At 28.6% G+C, this 17,269-nt stretch overlaps 1 protein-coding gene across 1 annotated transcript; it reads left to right on the forward strand.

Moving 5' to 3' along the window:
* Positions 1-14,456: 14,456 nt before the first annotated feature.
* On the forward strand, positions 14,457-15,160 carry LOC124943061. The gene is made up of 2 exons (XM_047483626.1): positions 14,457-14,623; positions 14,719-15,160. The coding sequence occupies exons 1-2, from the start codon at positions 14,457-14,459 to the stop codon at positions 15,158-15,160; spliced, it is 609 nt and encodes a 202-aa protein (XP_047339582.1).
* Positions 15,161-17,269: the final 2,109 nt, after the last annotated feature.

The raw sequence follows: 17,269 nt of genomic DNA on the forward strand, positions 1-17,269 counted from the left end.
GGCGTATCCCCGCACTCACGCACCCGTATCCGTGCTTCCTAGATCTATTATAATTTGTTAACAGGTCAACTACTTATTTTACCTTTTTCTTTTTCATATTAGATATTTAAGAGCATTCTCTTTATTGACTCTCTCAAATTTAATTAGGTATATCATGTCTATAAGACATTTATTATTACATTTATCTTCAGCTTAATTTGTCCAATAAAATGTATCATTGTCTAAAATAACTTATTTTCACAAATAAAATATTTCACAATCATATATAAACTTCATCTTTTATTGATTGTTTCCTTTTTTACTTTCATAGTGTCTAACTAAATAAGAAATTATAACTTACATAACCATAAAATAAATATAGCTAACTTCTAACAACCAACTAACTACCAAATAACTATAATTGTTACACTATAGTTAACATTTGTAAATATGTTACAACATTTCTTGATCAAACTTACACAGCCATGTCACTAATATGTAGCTGATTTTGCGCATCAAATTACAATGAATTTTAGGGACCAAATTTACAACTAGTATGATTAAGTCATTTTGCAACCGGTATAAAGGATTGCAAATAAAACTAGTATGGATTTTACAATCTTTATTTAAAATATTTTTTATATAAAAATGGTCAAGGTGTAAAATTATTTCAAACCCATTAATTTATGGGCATTATTTTTTTCCTTTGTACCAATAGTCTTCTCTCATCATCTTTCGACTCTAACTCTCTTACTCTTTACTCTTTACTCTTTACTCTTTATTTAGTTTAAACTAAAGTTTTATAAATCAAAATAAAACTTTAATGGTCTAAATTAATAAAATAAAGTTTAAAAACTTGTAATAATTTTTTTTATCTATACGTAGTTTTCCCTCCATTCAATACAACGAATATCGCGTGTGGATAAATAATAGACGTAGAAAAATTAAATTTCAATGTATAAAGCGTTTGAAATATTAGTCTAAATAAAACTTTTCTAACTCGCAATAAAACTTAAAGGGTCTACATACAAGATCAAAATTTAGGAACTTGTATAATAGAAAATACTTATTTATATTTTCTCTTAATTCAATACAACAACATGTGTTGTGTGGACCAAGATATGGAGAACAATCTTTATAAAAAAAATTAAATTGCAATGTACATATAAGGTGTTTGTTAAAGACAAATATTAGTCTAAATTAAAGTTTTTTAATTCTCAATAAATTTTAAAGACTAGACTGACTATAAAAACAAAGTTTAGGGGCTTGTATTATAAAATATACTTAATTGTACTTTTTCCTCAATTTATCTTGAAGTGGATGGTCATCCCTCTATACTTTTGAATGGGTGATATAAATGGAACAATACAGGAATCTTTTTGAAACAAAATGAAAACTTTTCAAAATATTTATAAATGGAACAATACAGGAATCTTTTTGAAACAAAATGAACACTTTTCAAAATATTTGAGAAGCAAATCTCGTCGTCCAAGGAGACTAGTTGTCTCCTTGTGATCTTAAAAATATCTTTAATTCAAGTTTTGTTTCTAACCTCTTCTATCTTTTAGTATTTGGTTGGTAGAAATCAAACTATCAAACTATAGGTAACGTATCAAATTTCTTTTTCATTTATATTATTATTGTGAAATATTCTCTCATCATGTCTTGTTTTTCACAACAGGTGAATGAAATTGTTTTATTTGTTTCTTTAAAAAATGCATCCTTAAGAAATATAAAATTATAAACAAATTTTCATATGGGAGATCATAATAAATTAACCTTAGGCAGTTATTATCTTTTATTTTTTTCATATGAGATATCTCCCATTTATTGATCATTCATTTGCATCATTATGGTTTCAAAACTAAAAAGAACATTTACATTTTCTAGCTAGTTTTTTGTGTGCCCACTTATATTTACATTAACACCACTAGTTTCCTTCATCATCCTTTTCAAAGTTGAACTCCTTTTCATCTGCATCACCCATTTTTTTAAATTAAAAAGAAAAACAAATATTCGTTTTAGCCAAAGTAAACAACAAAACCAAAGTGTATTAGCAAAAAAATAAATTAAAAGAATAAAAGGAGTATATTATTAAGAATCTCATATTATTTTCTTATGTAATGGAATAACTCATCATTAAAGAAAAAACAATTAGGAATTTATCACTGTAGAGATGCCAAGTTTGAAAGCAAACCAGTGATTAGAGCTGCATCAACCATGGTGATTTCTCTCTAAAATGAAATCTGAGAATAAAAGTTGAAATCAATCCATACTTTGTGACTTGTAAGCATGTGTTGATGCTGCAGTTGAGACAAAAATAAAATAAGATCTATTTGCAAGTGGCTTGTTGACCAAAAGAAAATTAGATTGCAATGTATAAAAATTTGAAATCCGGACATATGATCAATTTATTTAAATGGTCTATTCATTAAATAGGAATGAAGTCATTTTAGCAAAAGAAAAGCAAATCCAAGAATAAATGGAATAGGTCGATACATTATTTTTGTTTAATTTGTTAAGGTAAGAAGTTAAAATTACCATGCTAACTTGTTAACTGGTAAAATACTTCTTTTTTTAAGGAAATTAGGTTTACCATATTGTAAAACATCAATTTTTTCCATACATTAATTTTCACCATGTACAATTATGTTTAGTTCAATTTGTTCACTAAACTTGTATAATTGTCTCAAATAACTTATTTTCACAAAAAAAAAATCGCAATCATCCATTAACTTTAACTTTTATTAATTATTTCATTTTTTACTTTCATAGTGTCTAACGAAATAACTATAATTTATCCAACAATAAAATGACTACAATTGACTTGTAACAACCAAATAACTATAAATGTTATCTTTGAATTTGAGTGGGGACCATGACGGTAAATGTCATTCTAATTATTCTTTAATTAAAAAAAAACTATAAATAATTATCATATATATATATATATATATATAATATAATATAATATAGTTACCATTGGTATATGATGTTAAACATTTCTTGAGACTTACAAAACAATGTTACTAATATGTAGTGCATTTTTTAAATCAAATTGAAATGGAGTTTAGGGATCAAATTTATAATTTTGTATGATTAATCATTTTGCAATAGGTTTTAACCATTGCAAATAGAAGTAATACAATTTTACATTTTTCTTTACAACCTTTTTTGGGTATAAAAATGGCCTCCTGTAAAGCTATTTTGAACCCATGAATTTCTTGGCATAAGTTTTTTTTGGCTCACAAGAGTTTCTCCCATCATCTTTCATTTCATTTCATTTCTATTTCACTTGAGCTCTCTTACGCTTTATGCGGACAAATATTAGTCTAAGCTAAAGTTTTCAAACTTAGAATAAAGCTTTAACTGAAATATAAAAATAAAGTTTAGAAACTTGTGTAATAAATATATAAGCCGAATTGTCAAATTAGGACTCCTTATTGGGTCCAATTGGGATTTCCGTCCTCTTCTTCTAAACTTCATAATTTGGGTTCTTATTGTTAAAGTTATAAATAACGAGATTTTTGTCTTAATGATTTCAAATATTCTTAACTTATTATCTATATTTATTCATAAGTAAATAAATAAAAGATTCACGTATTCACTCACAAACTCAAGACATAAGACATGATTAAAAAAAGGAATACATTTTTATTTCAGTTAATCTTCTCTCTGCAAATACAACTATTCTAATAATAGGAAAAAAAACTCTTAAATTTTAAAAACTTTCACGATCAGAATTAATGCAAATTAAGACACCTATAAAACAAAAGATAATAATGTATAATTTTTAATTAATTAATTTTATTTTCAACACTCACTTGTAAAATTAATTCTTCTTTGTTAATTTTAAAAAACCTATTAACACAAATTTTGCAACCAATTAAGTTATTGTGAAAAATAGAGTTACACATGGAATTTTGTTGCATAAATCGTGATATGCGAATCAAATATACACGGTCTAAGAAATGAGCTAAGACAAATTTATTAGAAAAGATTCATAAAAGTAAAATTATGCAAAAAAAAATTAATTATTATAAACAAATATCTCAATCTTTTACCTTCTACACAATGCAATAAATCTTGAATAAAATAGAAAATATTTGTGGATAGTTTTTGCAATTTTATTAAATCATCATATATCCCAAACACGAGTATCAAACTACAGAATACCACCACACATTATGTAAACAAGTTGCAAATTGCTACAAGGAAATGCGTGAATTCATCCCACTAGTAAAAAAAATATTTTTAACGACCAATAATAACCACGACGATTATACGCCGTGATTAATAATATTTATAAGTGTCGGAAATCGAATCGCAGTTGATAATAATATTTATTAGTGTCGTCAATGTGACGCCGACACTAATAAATATTATTAACCACGACTTTCATTGTATTCGTCTTGGCTAATGTTTTAGCTTTCCCGCCACACTCCTGCCATTATTATTTGCCATGGTTTTGTGGTGAATGTCGTGGCTAAAAGTCATATTTTCTCGTGCTTTCCCGCCTTTTTTAGAGAATATTAATAACCACGGCAATATCATATTTTCGTGGTTAATAAAAAGTTTATTAATCACGACTTTATGATAACGTCGTCAATCGTCCACTAAACAATTCTAGATCATTGATTATTAAGGACAATGGTATCATAAAGCCGTGGTTAATAAATTTTTTATTAACCACAATATTATGATAACGTCGTCCTTAATAATCGTCCACTGACAAATTCTAGATTATTGATTATTAAGGATGACATTATCATAAAGTCATGGATAATAAACTATTTATTAACCACGGTTTTATGATAACGTTGTCCTTAATAATCGTCCACTGACAAATTTCAGATTATTGATTATTAAGGATGACGTTATCATAAATCTGTGGTTAATAAATAGTTTATTAACCACAACTTTATGATAACACCGTCCTTAATAATTGTCCATTGACAAATTCCAGATTATTGATTATTAAGGACGGCATTATCATAAAGTCTATTAACCAAGACTTTATGATAACGCCGTCCTTAATAATCGTCCACTAACAAATTCTAGATTATTAAGGACGACGTTATCATAAAATCGTGGTTAATAAATAATTTATTAACCACGGTTTTATGATAACATCGTCCTTAATAATCAATATTTAGACTATTAATGACCCACCGACAAATTTCTTCATTGATAATCTTTGCCAAATCATTTTCGAGGCCTATAAATAGAATGCTTTTGTTTATCTCCATAAGAAATTTGAGATAGATTCTCCTAAACTACCAATTTCCTTCAAACGAATCTGCAATCCGTGTTCATTTGAGATATCCTTCAATTTGTTAAAAAGAAATTGAAGATATCTAAGAACAGACGCAGTTGTATATTGATTAGAAGCTCATTGGTTAAAGATCACAATGAGAAATCAATTTCTGTAGTCATTTAGCACGTTCCTTATAGAATTTTCTCAATGATCATCAATCTCTTTCTCGAAATTTTCATCTTCTTTAATTAGTTAGAATGATTAATTCAAGATGGAGATTTCGAAGAAGAGTCAGATTATCTATTGATGAAACAACTTCTCCTAAACTACTGATTTCCTTAAACCAATATGCAATCTGTGTTCGATCATTTGAGATATTCTTCAATTTTTTAAAAGGAAATTGAAGATATCTAATAACGGACACGATTATATATTGGTTAGAAGCTCATTGGTTGAAGATCACAAGGAGAAATCAATTACTACAGTCACTTAGCACGTTCCGTACAAAATTTTCTCAAAGATCATCAATCTTTCTCGAAAGTTCCATCATATTTAATTAGTTAGAATGATTAATTCAAGATGAAGATTTCAAATAATAGTTTGATTGTCTATTGATGAAACCACTTCTCCTAAACTACTGATTTCCTTTAAACCAATATGCAGTCCGTGTTCGATTATTTGAGATATTCTTCAATTTTTTAAAAGTAAATTGAAGATATCTATTAACGGACACAGTTGCATATTGGTTAGAAGCTCATTGGTTGAAGATCACAAGGAGAAATCAATTATTGCAGTCACTTAGCAACGTTTCTTACAAAATTTTCTCAATGATCATCAATCTCTTATATGTTACACATTTGGAGATTGATTTTTTTTTTGTAAAACACATAATTAACAAGATAATAAAAAAATGATATGATATGGTGTAGGATTCAATGATTTTTTTGTTCATTCATAAGATGTAACCATTTAGGGTGGAGTGGTACCTTTAGATTTTGGCCATTGAAAAAAAGGTCTCTTTAAATGAACCATTTTCATGGTTCAAATTTAAGGCGGGTATTTATAGGATTGGTTAATGATTAGGTAAAAAAACTTTAAGTCCAAGCCCATGCTAACTTACTTGACCAATTCTTGGGGAGTTTGTTGAAGACCATCTCTAAGTAGCTAGACAATTTGAGTGAATGTGGTGTTACACGTTTGTAGATTGATTTTTTTTGTAAAACACATAATTAGAAAGTTAACATTTCCTTAATCAAACATTATTAACTACATCATTAAGTAATTTTTTGATTAATATGTACACATTAACCATGACATTAGGTAATGCCGTGGTTAATATGTTTACACCAAAATACATTAACCATGACATTAGTTAAGGCCGTGGTTATTGTATTTATTTATTAACCACGATTTTACCTTAACGTCGTGGTTAATAATGCAAACCTAGTGGAAATCGAAACGTTTTCTAGGTTCATATTATTAACCACGATGTTAGGGTAAAGTTGTGGTTATTTATTAACCACAGTTTTACCTAACGCCATGGTTAATAATGTGAACTTACTGGAAAACAAAATGATTTTCTTTGTTCATATTATTAACCACAACATTAGGGTAAAATCGTGATTAATAAAAATCACATTAACCACAGTTTTACCCTAACGCCGTGGTTAATAATGTGAATCTACTAGAAAACGAAACGTTTTCTTGGTTCACATTATTAACCACGACTTTAGATAAAACCGTGATTAATGTGTATTTTATTAACCACAGTTTTCCTCCTAAAGTCGACGTTAATAATCATTAAATAATCATTAAATGATTATTAACGTCAGCACATAATAACACCGTGGTTAATATCTTTTTAATATAAAACCAAAACTTCTTCTTTTTCCCTTCTTCTTTCCCTCTTCTCCGATTGCGTCGTTCTCCGATTGCTCGCTGATTGTGCCGTTCTCTTCGCCTAAAAGTTGTTGTCATCGATTTTTTCGTCAATAACAACAAGATTCCAACTCTACCACTCTTCCTCTATCAAGGTATGTACGTTTCTCTAGATTCTAGCAAATTTAGCGATAGGAGCTTCTTGTAGTTTGTTGTGAATTACTAATTTATTTCTCAATTGAAGAGGTTATTGTTATGGTATTGTGTTGTTATGTTACCGAGAAAGTAGATTTCGACTAGGATTCGAAGCTGATTTAAAGAAATGATTGAATTAAACCATGTTTCAATCCTAGATTCGAAGATTGTCTTTATGATAATTTTGGATGAGTATTTGTGTTCTGTATTCAAACAATAATGATTATATGATATATTTTGATTTTATTCAATCAAATGAACAAACTCTGCACTCAAGGAGCATATTTCTTGCACTTATATTTTTTTATTTGGCTTAATGTTGATTTTGGAGTGGATTTGAGTATATCTTGAGCTCAAACATAGAAAGATAGATTGGTCTATTGATTTATAGTTCATTTTTCTTAACTTGGACTGGTTCACTTTTAACTTTGTCCATTTTCACTTTTGAAACATAAATTATTTATTGATTGTTTATTTATGTTGTTTTATCTATGTTTGCTAATTGATTGTTGTTTTTTTATTGCAGTTTTACTAGTTAAAATCAACTAAGTATTCGAAATTTTAAATTATATATTAGGGTTGCATGTTTAGAGAAATGACTTACTTAGATTGTTAAGGTTGCATGTTTAAAGAAATGACTTTCTTGTATTGTTAAGGTTGCATGTTTAGAGAAATGACTTACTTAGATTGGTAAATGTTAATTTCGTTATAATTGGTTGTTCATTTATAGTTAAAATGGAAGTCCCTGATAAATATTGGATGACTCTACACCGATGTGATCCAAAATATATCGAAAGGGTTGAAATATTCATAGACTTCACGATTAGGTCTACTAATAGAACTTCAATTTCTTGTATGTGTGTAAAATGTGCAAACCGAACCTACGAGAATAGAATAGTGGTGAGAGATCATCTAATTGTGTTTGGAATCCTTCAAAATTACAATTTTTGGAGTTGTCATGGAGAAAGAAGATCTTCGAATGTAAGGGTCGACGGTGATGATGAAAATGATGAATTAGATGAACTTAGAGATGAAACTCAGGGTGGAGTAGTAGATAATGTCGTTAATGATGAAATGAATGAAGAAATTGATCAAAATAATGATAAATTTATGGAAGACATCATAAATGATTTGTATTCAACCGCTGAAACCTCAAATAATGAACTCCATGTTGACGATGCTAAGGCATTTTACATGTTGTTGGATGATCAAGAAAGAGTGTTACATGAGTCATCGAATGTTTCTTCCACCTACTCATCGTTGGTGTAAGGAAAAAGATTCTTTTGACGGTAACACAGAGTTAAGATTGACACCTAATCTTTTATCTAGAACCTAATTATTAATGTAGTCAAGAGATATGAAAGACATGTGTTTGACTAAATACCTTCCCAAGAAGGTAAAAGTTAATCATGAATCTCAATGTGATAATTGGAATAAACTCAACATATTTTTCGAACTATCATATTGGAAAACGTTGTTATTAAGGCAAAATTTGGATATGATGCATATTGAGAAAAACATTTATGATAGCGTGTTGGACACTATAATGGATTTCAAAAAAAATGAAGGATGAACTCAAAGCTCGTAAAGATCTGGAATTATTGAACATAAAGCATTCATTACATCCCGTTTAGATCAATGGTGTTTTTCAATGTCTGGAAACCACATACACATACACATTCCTCAGATTAGAAGAAACAATTATATATGTTTCTTAAAAATGTAAAAATGTTAGAAGGGTTATGTTCTAATATTGGAGGGTGTGTAAACGTAATTGATAAGAAAATTTCCGGATTGAAGAGTCACGATTTTCACATCCTATTACAGTATTTGATTTCACTTTCCACACGTGCTTTACTTTCGGATAATGTGTACGATGCTCTAGGGCACTTGTCTAGGTTCTTTTGATTGTTGTGTCAAAAATCCTTAAATCAAAATGAATTGGAAGAGTTGCATGATGAAATTGTTTTGACCTTTATAAATTTAGAAAAAAATATTTCCACCTTCATTCTTTGATATAATGATACATTTTCTTGTACACTTGGCCTTTGAGGCTTTGTTAGGGGGTCATGTACAGTATCGATGGATGTATCCAATTGAACAATACGTAGGTACCTTGAAAAAGTACCTTCGGAAAAAAAACTTTCCTAAAGGGTCAATTAGTGAGAGTTACCTTTTGCACGAGAATATGAGTTTATGTGCTCAATATTTAGAAGATCAAGAGTCAATAGAGACATCGATACAACTAACTTCAACACTTTCTATATTTTTGGCAACGACCGATTTATCGATTGCGACACTTTACACATACGAAACGGGTGATCAAGAACGTGCTCACGTATACATTTTAAGAAATTGTATCGAAATCGAACAATATTACAAGTAAGAGCTATAAGATGATTAATGACTAAGTGTGAATTTTATAATTAATAAATTACAATTAAATTTCATTATATGCAACGAATACACGCAAGAACTGACCGATACAGGGCGACTCAATCTTTCTAGTCTTGAACGCGATAAACTTTACATAAGTTTTTTCAAAACTAAAGTGGAGCAATTGAATGATGAATCAGATCGAACTTTAAGTCTGAATATTCTTGGAAGTGACCCGATAATTTATGTTAAAAAATATAAATCCTATAAAATAAACGGGTATAAGTTCAACAATGAGTAGCATGACGAAGGGTTAAACACGCAAAATAGTGGTGTCTTTGTAGTTGGCAACAATGGGGCCGAAACGATAAATTACTATGGAATACTCACAGATATCATAGAAGTTTAGTATTTTGGTGGTACCCGAGTGATTCTATTCAAGTATAGATGGTTTTATGTACAATCCAAAGACCGTGGTAAAAAAGTATATATAAATATGGGTTTGTAAGTGTTAATGTGAATAGGATATTGAGAACTCAAAGTTATGATCCGTTTGTAATGGAAAATCAAGCACACCAGGTTTTTTATGTTACAGATATGGCATCTAGACATGGATGGAAAATTGTCACAAAGATAAATTCTCATTATTCAAATATTTAGACAGATTTTATTTATGTGTGTCAAGTATGATTGCTTATTTAAAATTTTAATGTTATTTTTTTGCCGATATCAATGATTACTTATTTACGTGTGTCAACTTTTTTATTCTTTTCAGACGCAAGTTCTTTAAATCGTGTTGCGACCGTGCCGCGACTGTGCCACATCTTCTCTTTCCACGCTGCCACGACAATGACGCGACTATACTGCCTCTTTGACTTCCATGCTGCTGCAACCGTGAAAAATGGTTGGTCGCCTTCCGTCTTCACTGTTCTCCATTTAGGGTTTGAGTTTAAAGAGAATGAGGAGAAGAACGGGGAAGAAAGAAATGAAAAAAATGGGAAATTATAATAAATATTAAGTGTATTCTTGACTTTTCATAGGCCATAACATTGCGTCACGCGACGTATTTTTGTCCAAAGGGTTATTTTGCCATGTTTATTGGACGCTAGTCATTTCCCAAAATAAGGGCATTATTAGGGTCATTTTATCAAATTTCTCGCTTGTTCACCTAACGAAGAAATTCAAATCCCGCATAGTAACAACTCATTTAGGTCCTAGATTATAATCAAATATATCCCTAAATACATGCACTTCAAAAATTATTAATTACAAAAATAATTTGAATGAAATGAGTAACCCATTAATGTAACTAATGTGTCAAGGTGAGTATAAAGGTCAAGAATAAATGGAATAGGTCGATACATTATTTTTGTTTAATTTGTTAAGGTAAGAAGTCAAAATTACCCGGCTAACTCGTTAACTGGTCAAATATTTTTTAATTCTTTTTTTTTCTATATTAGGAAATTAGGTTTACCATGCCCATTAGTAAGACATAAATTTTTTCAATACATTAATTTTCACAGTGTACATTTATGTTTAGTTCAATTTGTTCACTAAACTTGTATAATTGTCTCAAATAACTTATTTTCACAAAGAAAATATTTCGCAATCAGATCTTAACTTTATCTTTTATTAATTGTTTCATTTTTTAATTTCATAGTGTCTAACGAAATAATTATAATTTACACAACAATTAAATGAATACAATTGACTTGTAACAACGAAATAACTATAAGTGTTATTTTTTGAATTTAAACGAAATAACAAAGAAAGCAATGGTGATCGGAGTCTTTTGAGGGAAAATATAATAATACAATAAAATAGTAAAAGAATAATAATGGTGATCGGTGTCTTTTGAGGTAATGGAATGGGCAGAATGATGATGAAAATGCTCCACCAAAAACCTAGCTACTTATTATTTTATATTTGATGTCTTATTTTCATATACAACTTTTGACATTTCAACTTATATGTAATGATTATCTAATTAAAAAGAAAAAGTGGCATCTAATATAAATTAGGACCCCTACAAAACATAAATTGACATTAATCACATACAAAATTGGACCACAATTTCCTTTCCGTGTGGACCATACATACAAATAATACACACTTTTCTTTTGAAATTTCAGAAAATGAATGATTAACAATCTTAAGAAAATAAAGTTACTTTAAAATTAATTAATATTCAAGTTATAATCTTTTCTCATGAAGAATTAAGTATAAGTTAATATTGATTATAATTTATTTCATACCAAATCTTAACGGCAAAAACAAACTCTCAATTTCATTATAATGAAGAGAAATAACCAAGTCACAGTATCATTATTCATTAAATAAAAAAAGTCTATGTCAAAACAATAAAATAATTAACTACTAAATTTTTAATATTCCAATTCTGTTGGATATTAAATCATCTTCATATATAAGAAATGTTTAATTAACTTAAAAAATATAACACTAAATCTATTGTAAACGTGTCAAATACTTATTTTACCTTTTAAAATATTAGTCTAAATCAAACTTTTCTAATTCATACATACACTAACAAAATTTAGGAACTTTTATAATAGAAAATACTTATTTATATTTTCTCTCAATTCAATGCAACAACATCATTGTGTGGACCAAGATATGGAGAACAATTAAGTATATTTACATATAAGGTTAAGGTGTTTTTTAGAGACAAAAGTATTAGTCTAAATTAAAGATTTTAATTCTCAATAAATTTTTAAGGACTAGACTGAATATTTAAATAAATAACACTTCATTAGCGACACAAATTTACCGACCATTATGGATTGTCGGTGATGTGCGACGGATTTTGCGACAGTATTTTCCACTCAAAATATGATCCGTCACAAATATTAATAAATAAATGAAACATTGTCCTAAATAATCAATACATGATTAGTATTCGCTAAATTAATAATTTTGGACGGATTTAACCACGAATTTTACCATGAATAAAAGGTTCTCGCAAAATCTGACAAAATAAAATATTACATATAATTTTATCTATAGCAAAAAGTCATCAGTAGTATTTTGAATCATCCCAAATTTCTTAGCATCTTTCATAAAATTCTTTTCACATGATATCATTTCCTAGGAAATCAGCCTTAATTTAGGTAGATATTTCAATCAAAGTTTAGTATAATAATTTTAGAAGTATAAAAATTTGAAGAACTTGTATGTTAAAATATTAAATACCATCGAAAATTATGTCAGAAACATAGATATTACAATCCCAGTTGAAAGTTGAAGATAATAAATTTATAACTATAAAAACCATAAGTATATGTATTACAAAATATTATCGTCAAAAAATTTATCAAAAGATTTGGATAATATAGATCGTAGTGACCGATAGAAACATTTTATAAAATTATTTACTCTTACAATATTTCAGCATTCTCTGATTTTTCCTCGATATAGTTTCATTCTCCTCTGATATAGTTCTCTTCTCCATTTTATTAGTTAGCACAAGTTAAGTAAGATCTGACATGTATCATCTGTATTTTTATTGATTTCAGTATAGCTAGCAGATTAGAAGAAGATGGAAGTCAGTAATTAACACAACAAATACTTTTACAAATTAAAATGAAAATATAATTAACTTATTTTCATCATCGTTGCAAAGTAATATCAAATTTATGCATATTATAGCTCTATGTTATTTTCAGGTTATTCAATATTAGGCTTTCAATATGCTTAAAATGTTGTGATTTGTACATAATCATATGCACACCTATATTAATATTGAATCAATTCGCTAGGTTATGTTATTGATAATGATGTATTGATTAATTTGTTTGTTTATTATATGATGTATATACATTGAAGCAATCTCTGTTATTTGACTTTAGGATGTTCAATTCCTTAAGTGTTTTATATGACTATGTTTCACTATCTATTGGTTCCTCATTAATTTGTTTGGTTGACTATGTTGCCATAATCAGGTACCAATTGAATCTAATGTTCATACTCAACGATAATGTTTTATTTGAAAACAAATATTTCATGCATTGTATGATTAATAAAGAGACAATATATTGGAGATGGAAGATATCAAGATTTTTCACTAATATTTATATCATTTGTATTGCTTGTGACGTCATCCTTTTTTTAGCTTATTTTAGTTATCATAGGAGTAATATTTTTCAAATGGGATGTTTTATAAACAATACAATGAAATTCTCGTTGTGGCGATGATTCAACAATTTGTCAAATAAAGATGTTGATTGCTTATTTATGACAATGATTTAAATGAGTTGTATATGTTTTGTATTCTCACATATTTTGGACTCCATGTGTTGTGCACACACTTAATTTGGCTTTGAAGAATATATGTGCTGCTAAGAATATCGAGTCTAATGAGGATGTATATGTTGAGTGTCACTGGATTACAGAGGTTGGAGACAAAGCACTAATGATTAAGAATTATATTCTTAATCATAATATGGTTTTAACAATGTTTAATCAATTTGCTCCTTTAAAACTTATTTCTATTGCTCAAACGAGATTTGCTTCGATACTTGTCATGCTCAAAAGATTTAAATTAGTGAAACGAGCAATTGAATCAATGGTTCTTTGTAATGAGTGGAGTACTTACCGAGAATGTGATCCCTCGAAAGCTCAAACTATTAGGAGCACGGTGCTTGATGATTTATGGTGGGATAAACTTGATTATATTATAGAATTCACTGCTCCTATTTTTGATATGCTTCGTTTTGCGGATACCGATAGACCTTAACTTCATTTGATATATGATATGTGGGACGATGTGATAGAGAAGGTAAAAAATATCATATATAGGCATGAAGAGAAAGAGCTCACGGAGGGTTCTGAATTTTATGATGTAGTCTATGCAATACTAACAGATAGATGGACTAAAAGCTCTTCACCGCTTCATTGCTTGGCTCATTCACTAAATCCGAGGTGAACTTTTATTTTATAATATAATACCATACTTCTTAAGATCATTTTTGTCATCTTTGAGCTTTAATTTAATTTATTTATTTGTTTTTGTTTAGGTATTATAGTGACACATGGCTTAGTGCCGCTCCGAATCGTATTCCTCCTCATCTTGATATTAAGCTATCGGAAGAAAGAAATAAGTTCCTCAAACGATACTTTCCATCAAGTGAAGCAAGAACAGCGGTAAATATTGAATTTGCTCGCTTTTCGGGGCAAATGGATATTTTTGGTTGTCCCGATTCCGTGGAAGAAAGAGGCATTATGGAACCACGAATGTGGTGGATTGTTCGTGGAGCTTCAGCAACAAATCTCCAAAAAATAGCTTTGAAACTATTAAGCCAACCTTGTTCTTCTTCTTGTTGTGAGCGAAATTGGAGCACATATTCCTTTATTCACTCAATTCGAAGGAATAAGATACTACCAAAACGAGCGGAAGATTTAGTTTTTGTGCACAACAATCTTAGGCTTCTTTCAAGAACGAATGAACATTACAAATAAGGACAATCAAGGTTGTAGGATGTAGGAGGTGACCGATTTGATCCGCTTGATGGTGCCAAAGAACTTGAAATATCTAGCCTTTCACTAGATGAGCCGGAGTTTGAAGCAATGTTTTTACAAGATGATTAAGACTGTTGGCAATATAGAAGTCAGATTGTAACTTTGTGTACTTATAATTTATATAATTATATAATTATATTTTATATGACGTATCCCCGCACCCGAATCCTTGTTTTTTAAATTTTGCCGAATCGGCGTATCCTCGCATTGCGCACCCGCACTCACGCATCCGTATCCGTGCTTCCTGGATCTATTATAATTTGTTAACAGGTCAACTACTTATTTTACCTTTTTCTTTTTCATATTAGATATTTAAGAGCATTCTCTTTATTGACTCTCTCAAATTTAATTAGGTATACCATGTCTATAAGACATTTATTATTACATTTATCTTCAGCTTAATTTGTCCAATAAACATGTGTCATTGTCTAAAATAACTTATTTTCACAAATAAAATATTTCACAATCATATATAAACTTCATCTTTTATTGATTGTTTCCTTTTTTACTTTCATGGTGTCTAACTAAATAAGAAATTATAACTTACATAACAATAAAATAAATATAGCTAACTTCTAACAACCAACTAACTACCAAATAACTATAATTGTTACACTATAGTTAACATTTGTAAATATGTTACAACATTTCTTGATCAACTTACACAGCCATGTCACTAATATGTAGCTGATTTTGCGCATCAAATTACAATGAATTTTAGGGACTAAATTTACAACTAGTATGATTAAGTCATTTTGCAACCGGTATAAAGGATTGCAAATAAAACTAGTATGGATTTTACAATCTTTATTTAAAATATTTTTTATATAAAAATGGTCAAGGTGTAAAATTATTTCAAACCCATTAATTTCTGGGCATTATTTTTTTCCTTTGTACCAATAGTCTTCTCTCATCATCTTTCGACTCTAACTCTCTTACTCTTTACTCTTTATGAGAACAAATATTAGTTTAAACTAAAGGTTTATATTCACAATAAAACTTTAATGGTCTAAATTATAAAAATAAAGTTTAAAAACTTGTATAATAATTTTTTTTTTATCTATATGTAGTTTTCCCTCCATTCAATACAACGAATATCGCGTGTGGATAAATAATAGACGTAGAAAAATTAAATTTCAATGTATAAAGCGTTTGAAATATTAGTCTAAATAAAACTTTTCTAACTGGCAATAAAACTTTAAGGGTCTACATACAAGATCAAAATTTAGGAACTTGTATAATAGAAAATACTTATTTATATTTTCTCTTAATTCAATACAACAACATGTGTTGTGTGGACCAAGATATGAAGAATAATCTTTATAAAAAAAATTAAATTGCAATGTACATATAAGGTGTTTGTTAGAGACAGATATTAGTCTAAATTAAAGTTTTTTAATTCTCAATAAATTTTAAAGACTAGACTGACTATAAAAACAAAGTTTAGGGGCTTGTATTATAAAATATACTTAATTGTACTTTTTCCTCAATTTATCTTGAAGTGGATGGTCATCCCTCTATACTTTTGAATGGGTGATATAAATGGAACAATACAGGAATCTTTTTGAAACAAAATGAAAACTTTTCAAAATATTTATAAATGGAACAATACAGGAATCTTTTTGAAACAAAATGAACACTTTTCAAAATATTTGAGAAGCAAATCTCGTCGTCCAAGGAGACTAGTTGTCTCCTTGTGATCTTAAAAATATCTTTAATTCAAGTTTTGTTTCTAACCTCTTCTATCTTTTAGTATTTGGTTGGTAGAAATCAAACTATCAAACTATAGGTAACGTATCAAATTTCTTTTTCATTTATATTATTATTGTGAAATATTCTCTCATCATGTCTTGTTTTTCACAACAGGTGAATGAAATTGTTTTATTTGTTTCTTTAAAAAATGAATCCTTAAGAAATATAAAATTATAAACAAAATTTCATATGAGAGATCATAATAACTTAACCTTAGGAATTTATTATCTTTTATTTTTTTCATACGAGATATCTCCCACTTATTGATCATTCATTTGCATCATTATGGTTTCAAAA

The sequence above is a fragment of the Impatiens glandulifera genome, chromosome 6 (assembly GCF_907164915.1).
Source record: "Impatiens glandulifera chromosome 6, dImpGla2.1, whole genome shotgun sequence".
In the NCBI taxonomy this organism is placed as follows: domain Eukaryota; kingdom Viridiplantae; phylum Streptophyta; class Magnoliopsida; order Ericales; family Balsaminaceae; genus Impatiens; species Impatiens glandulifera.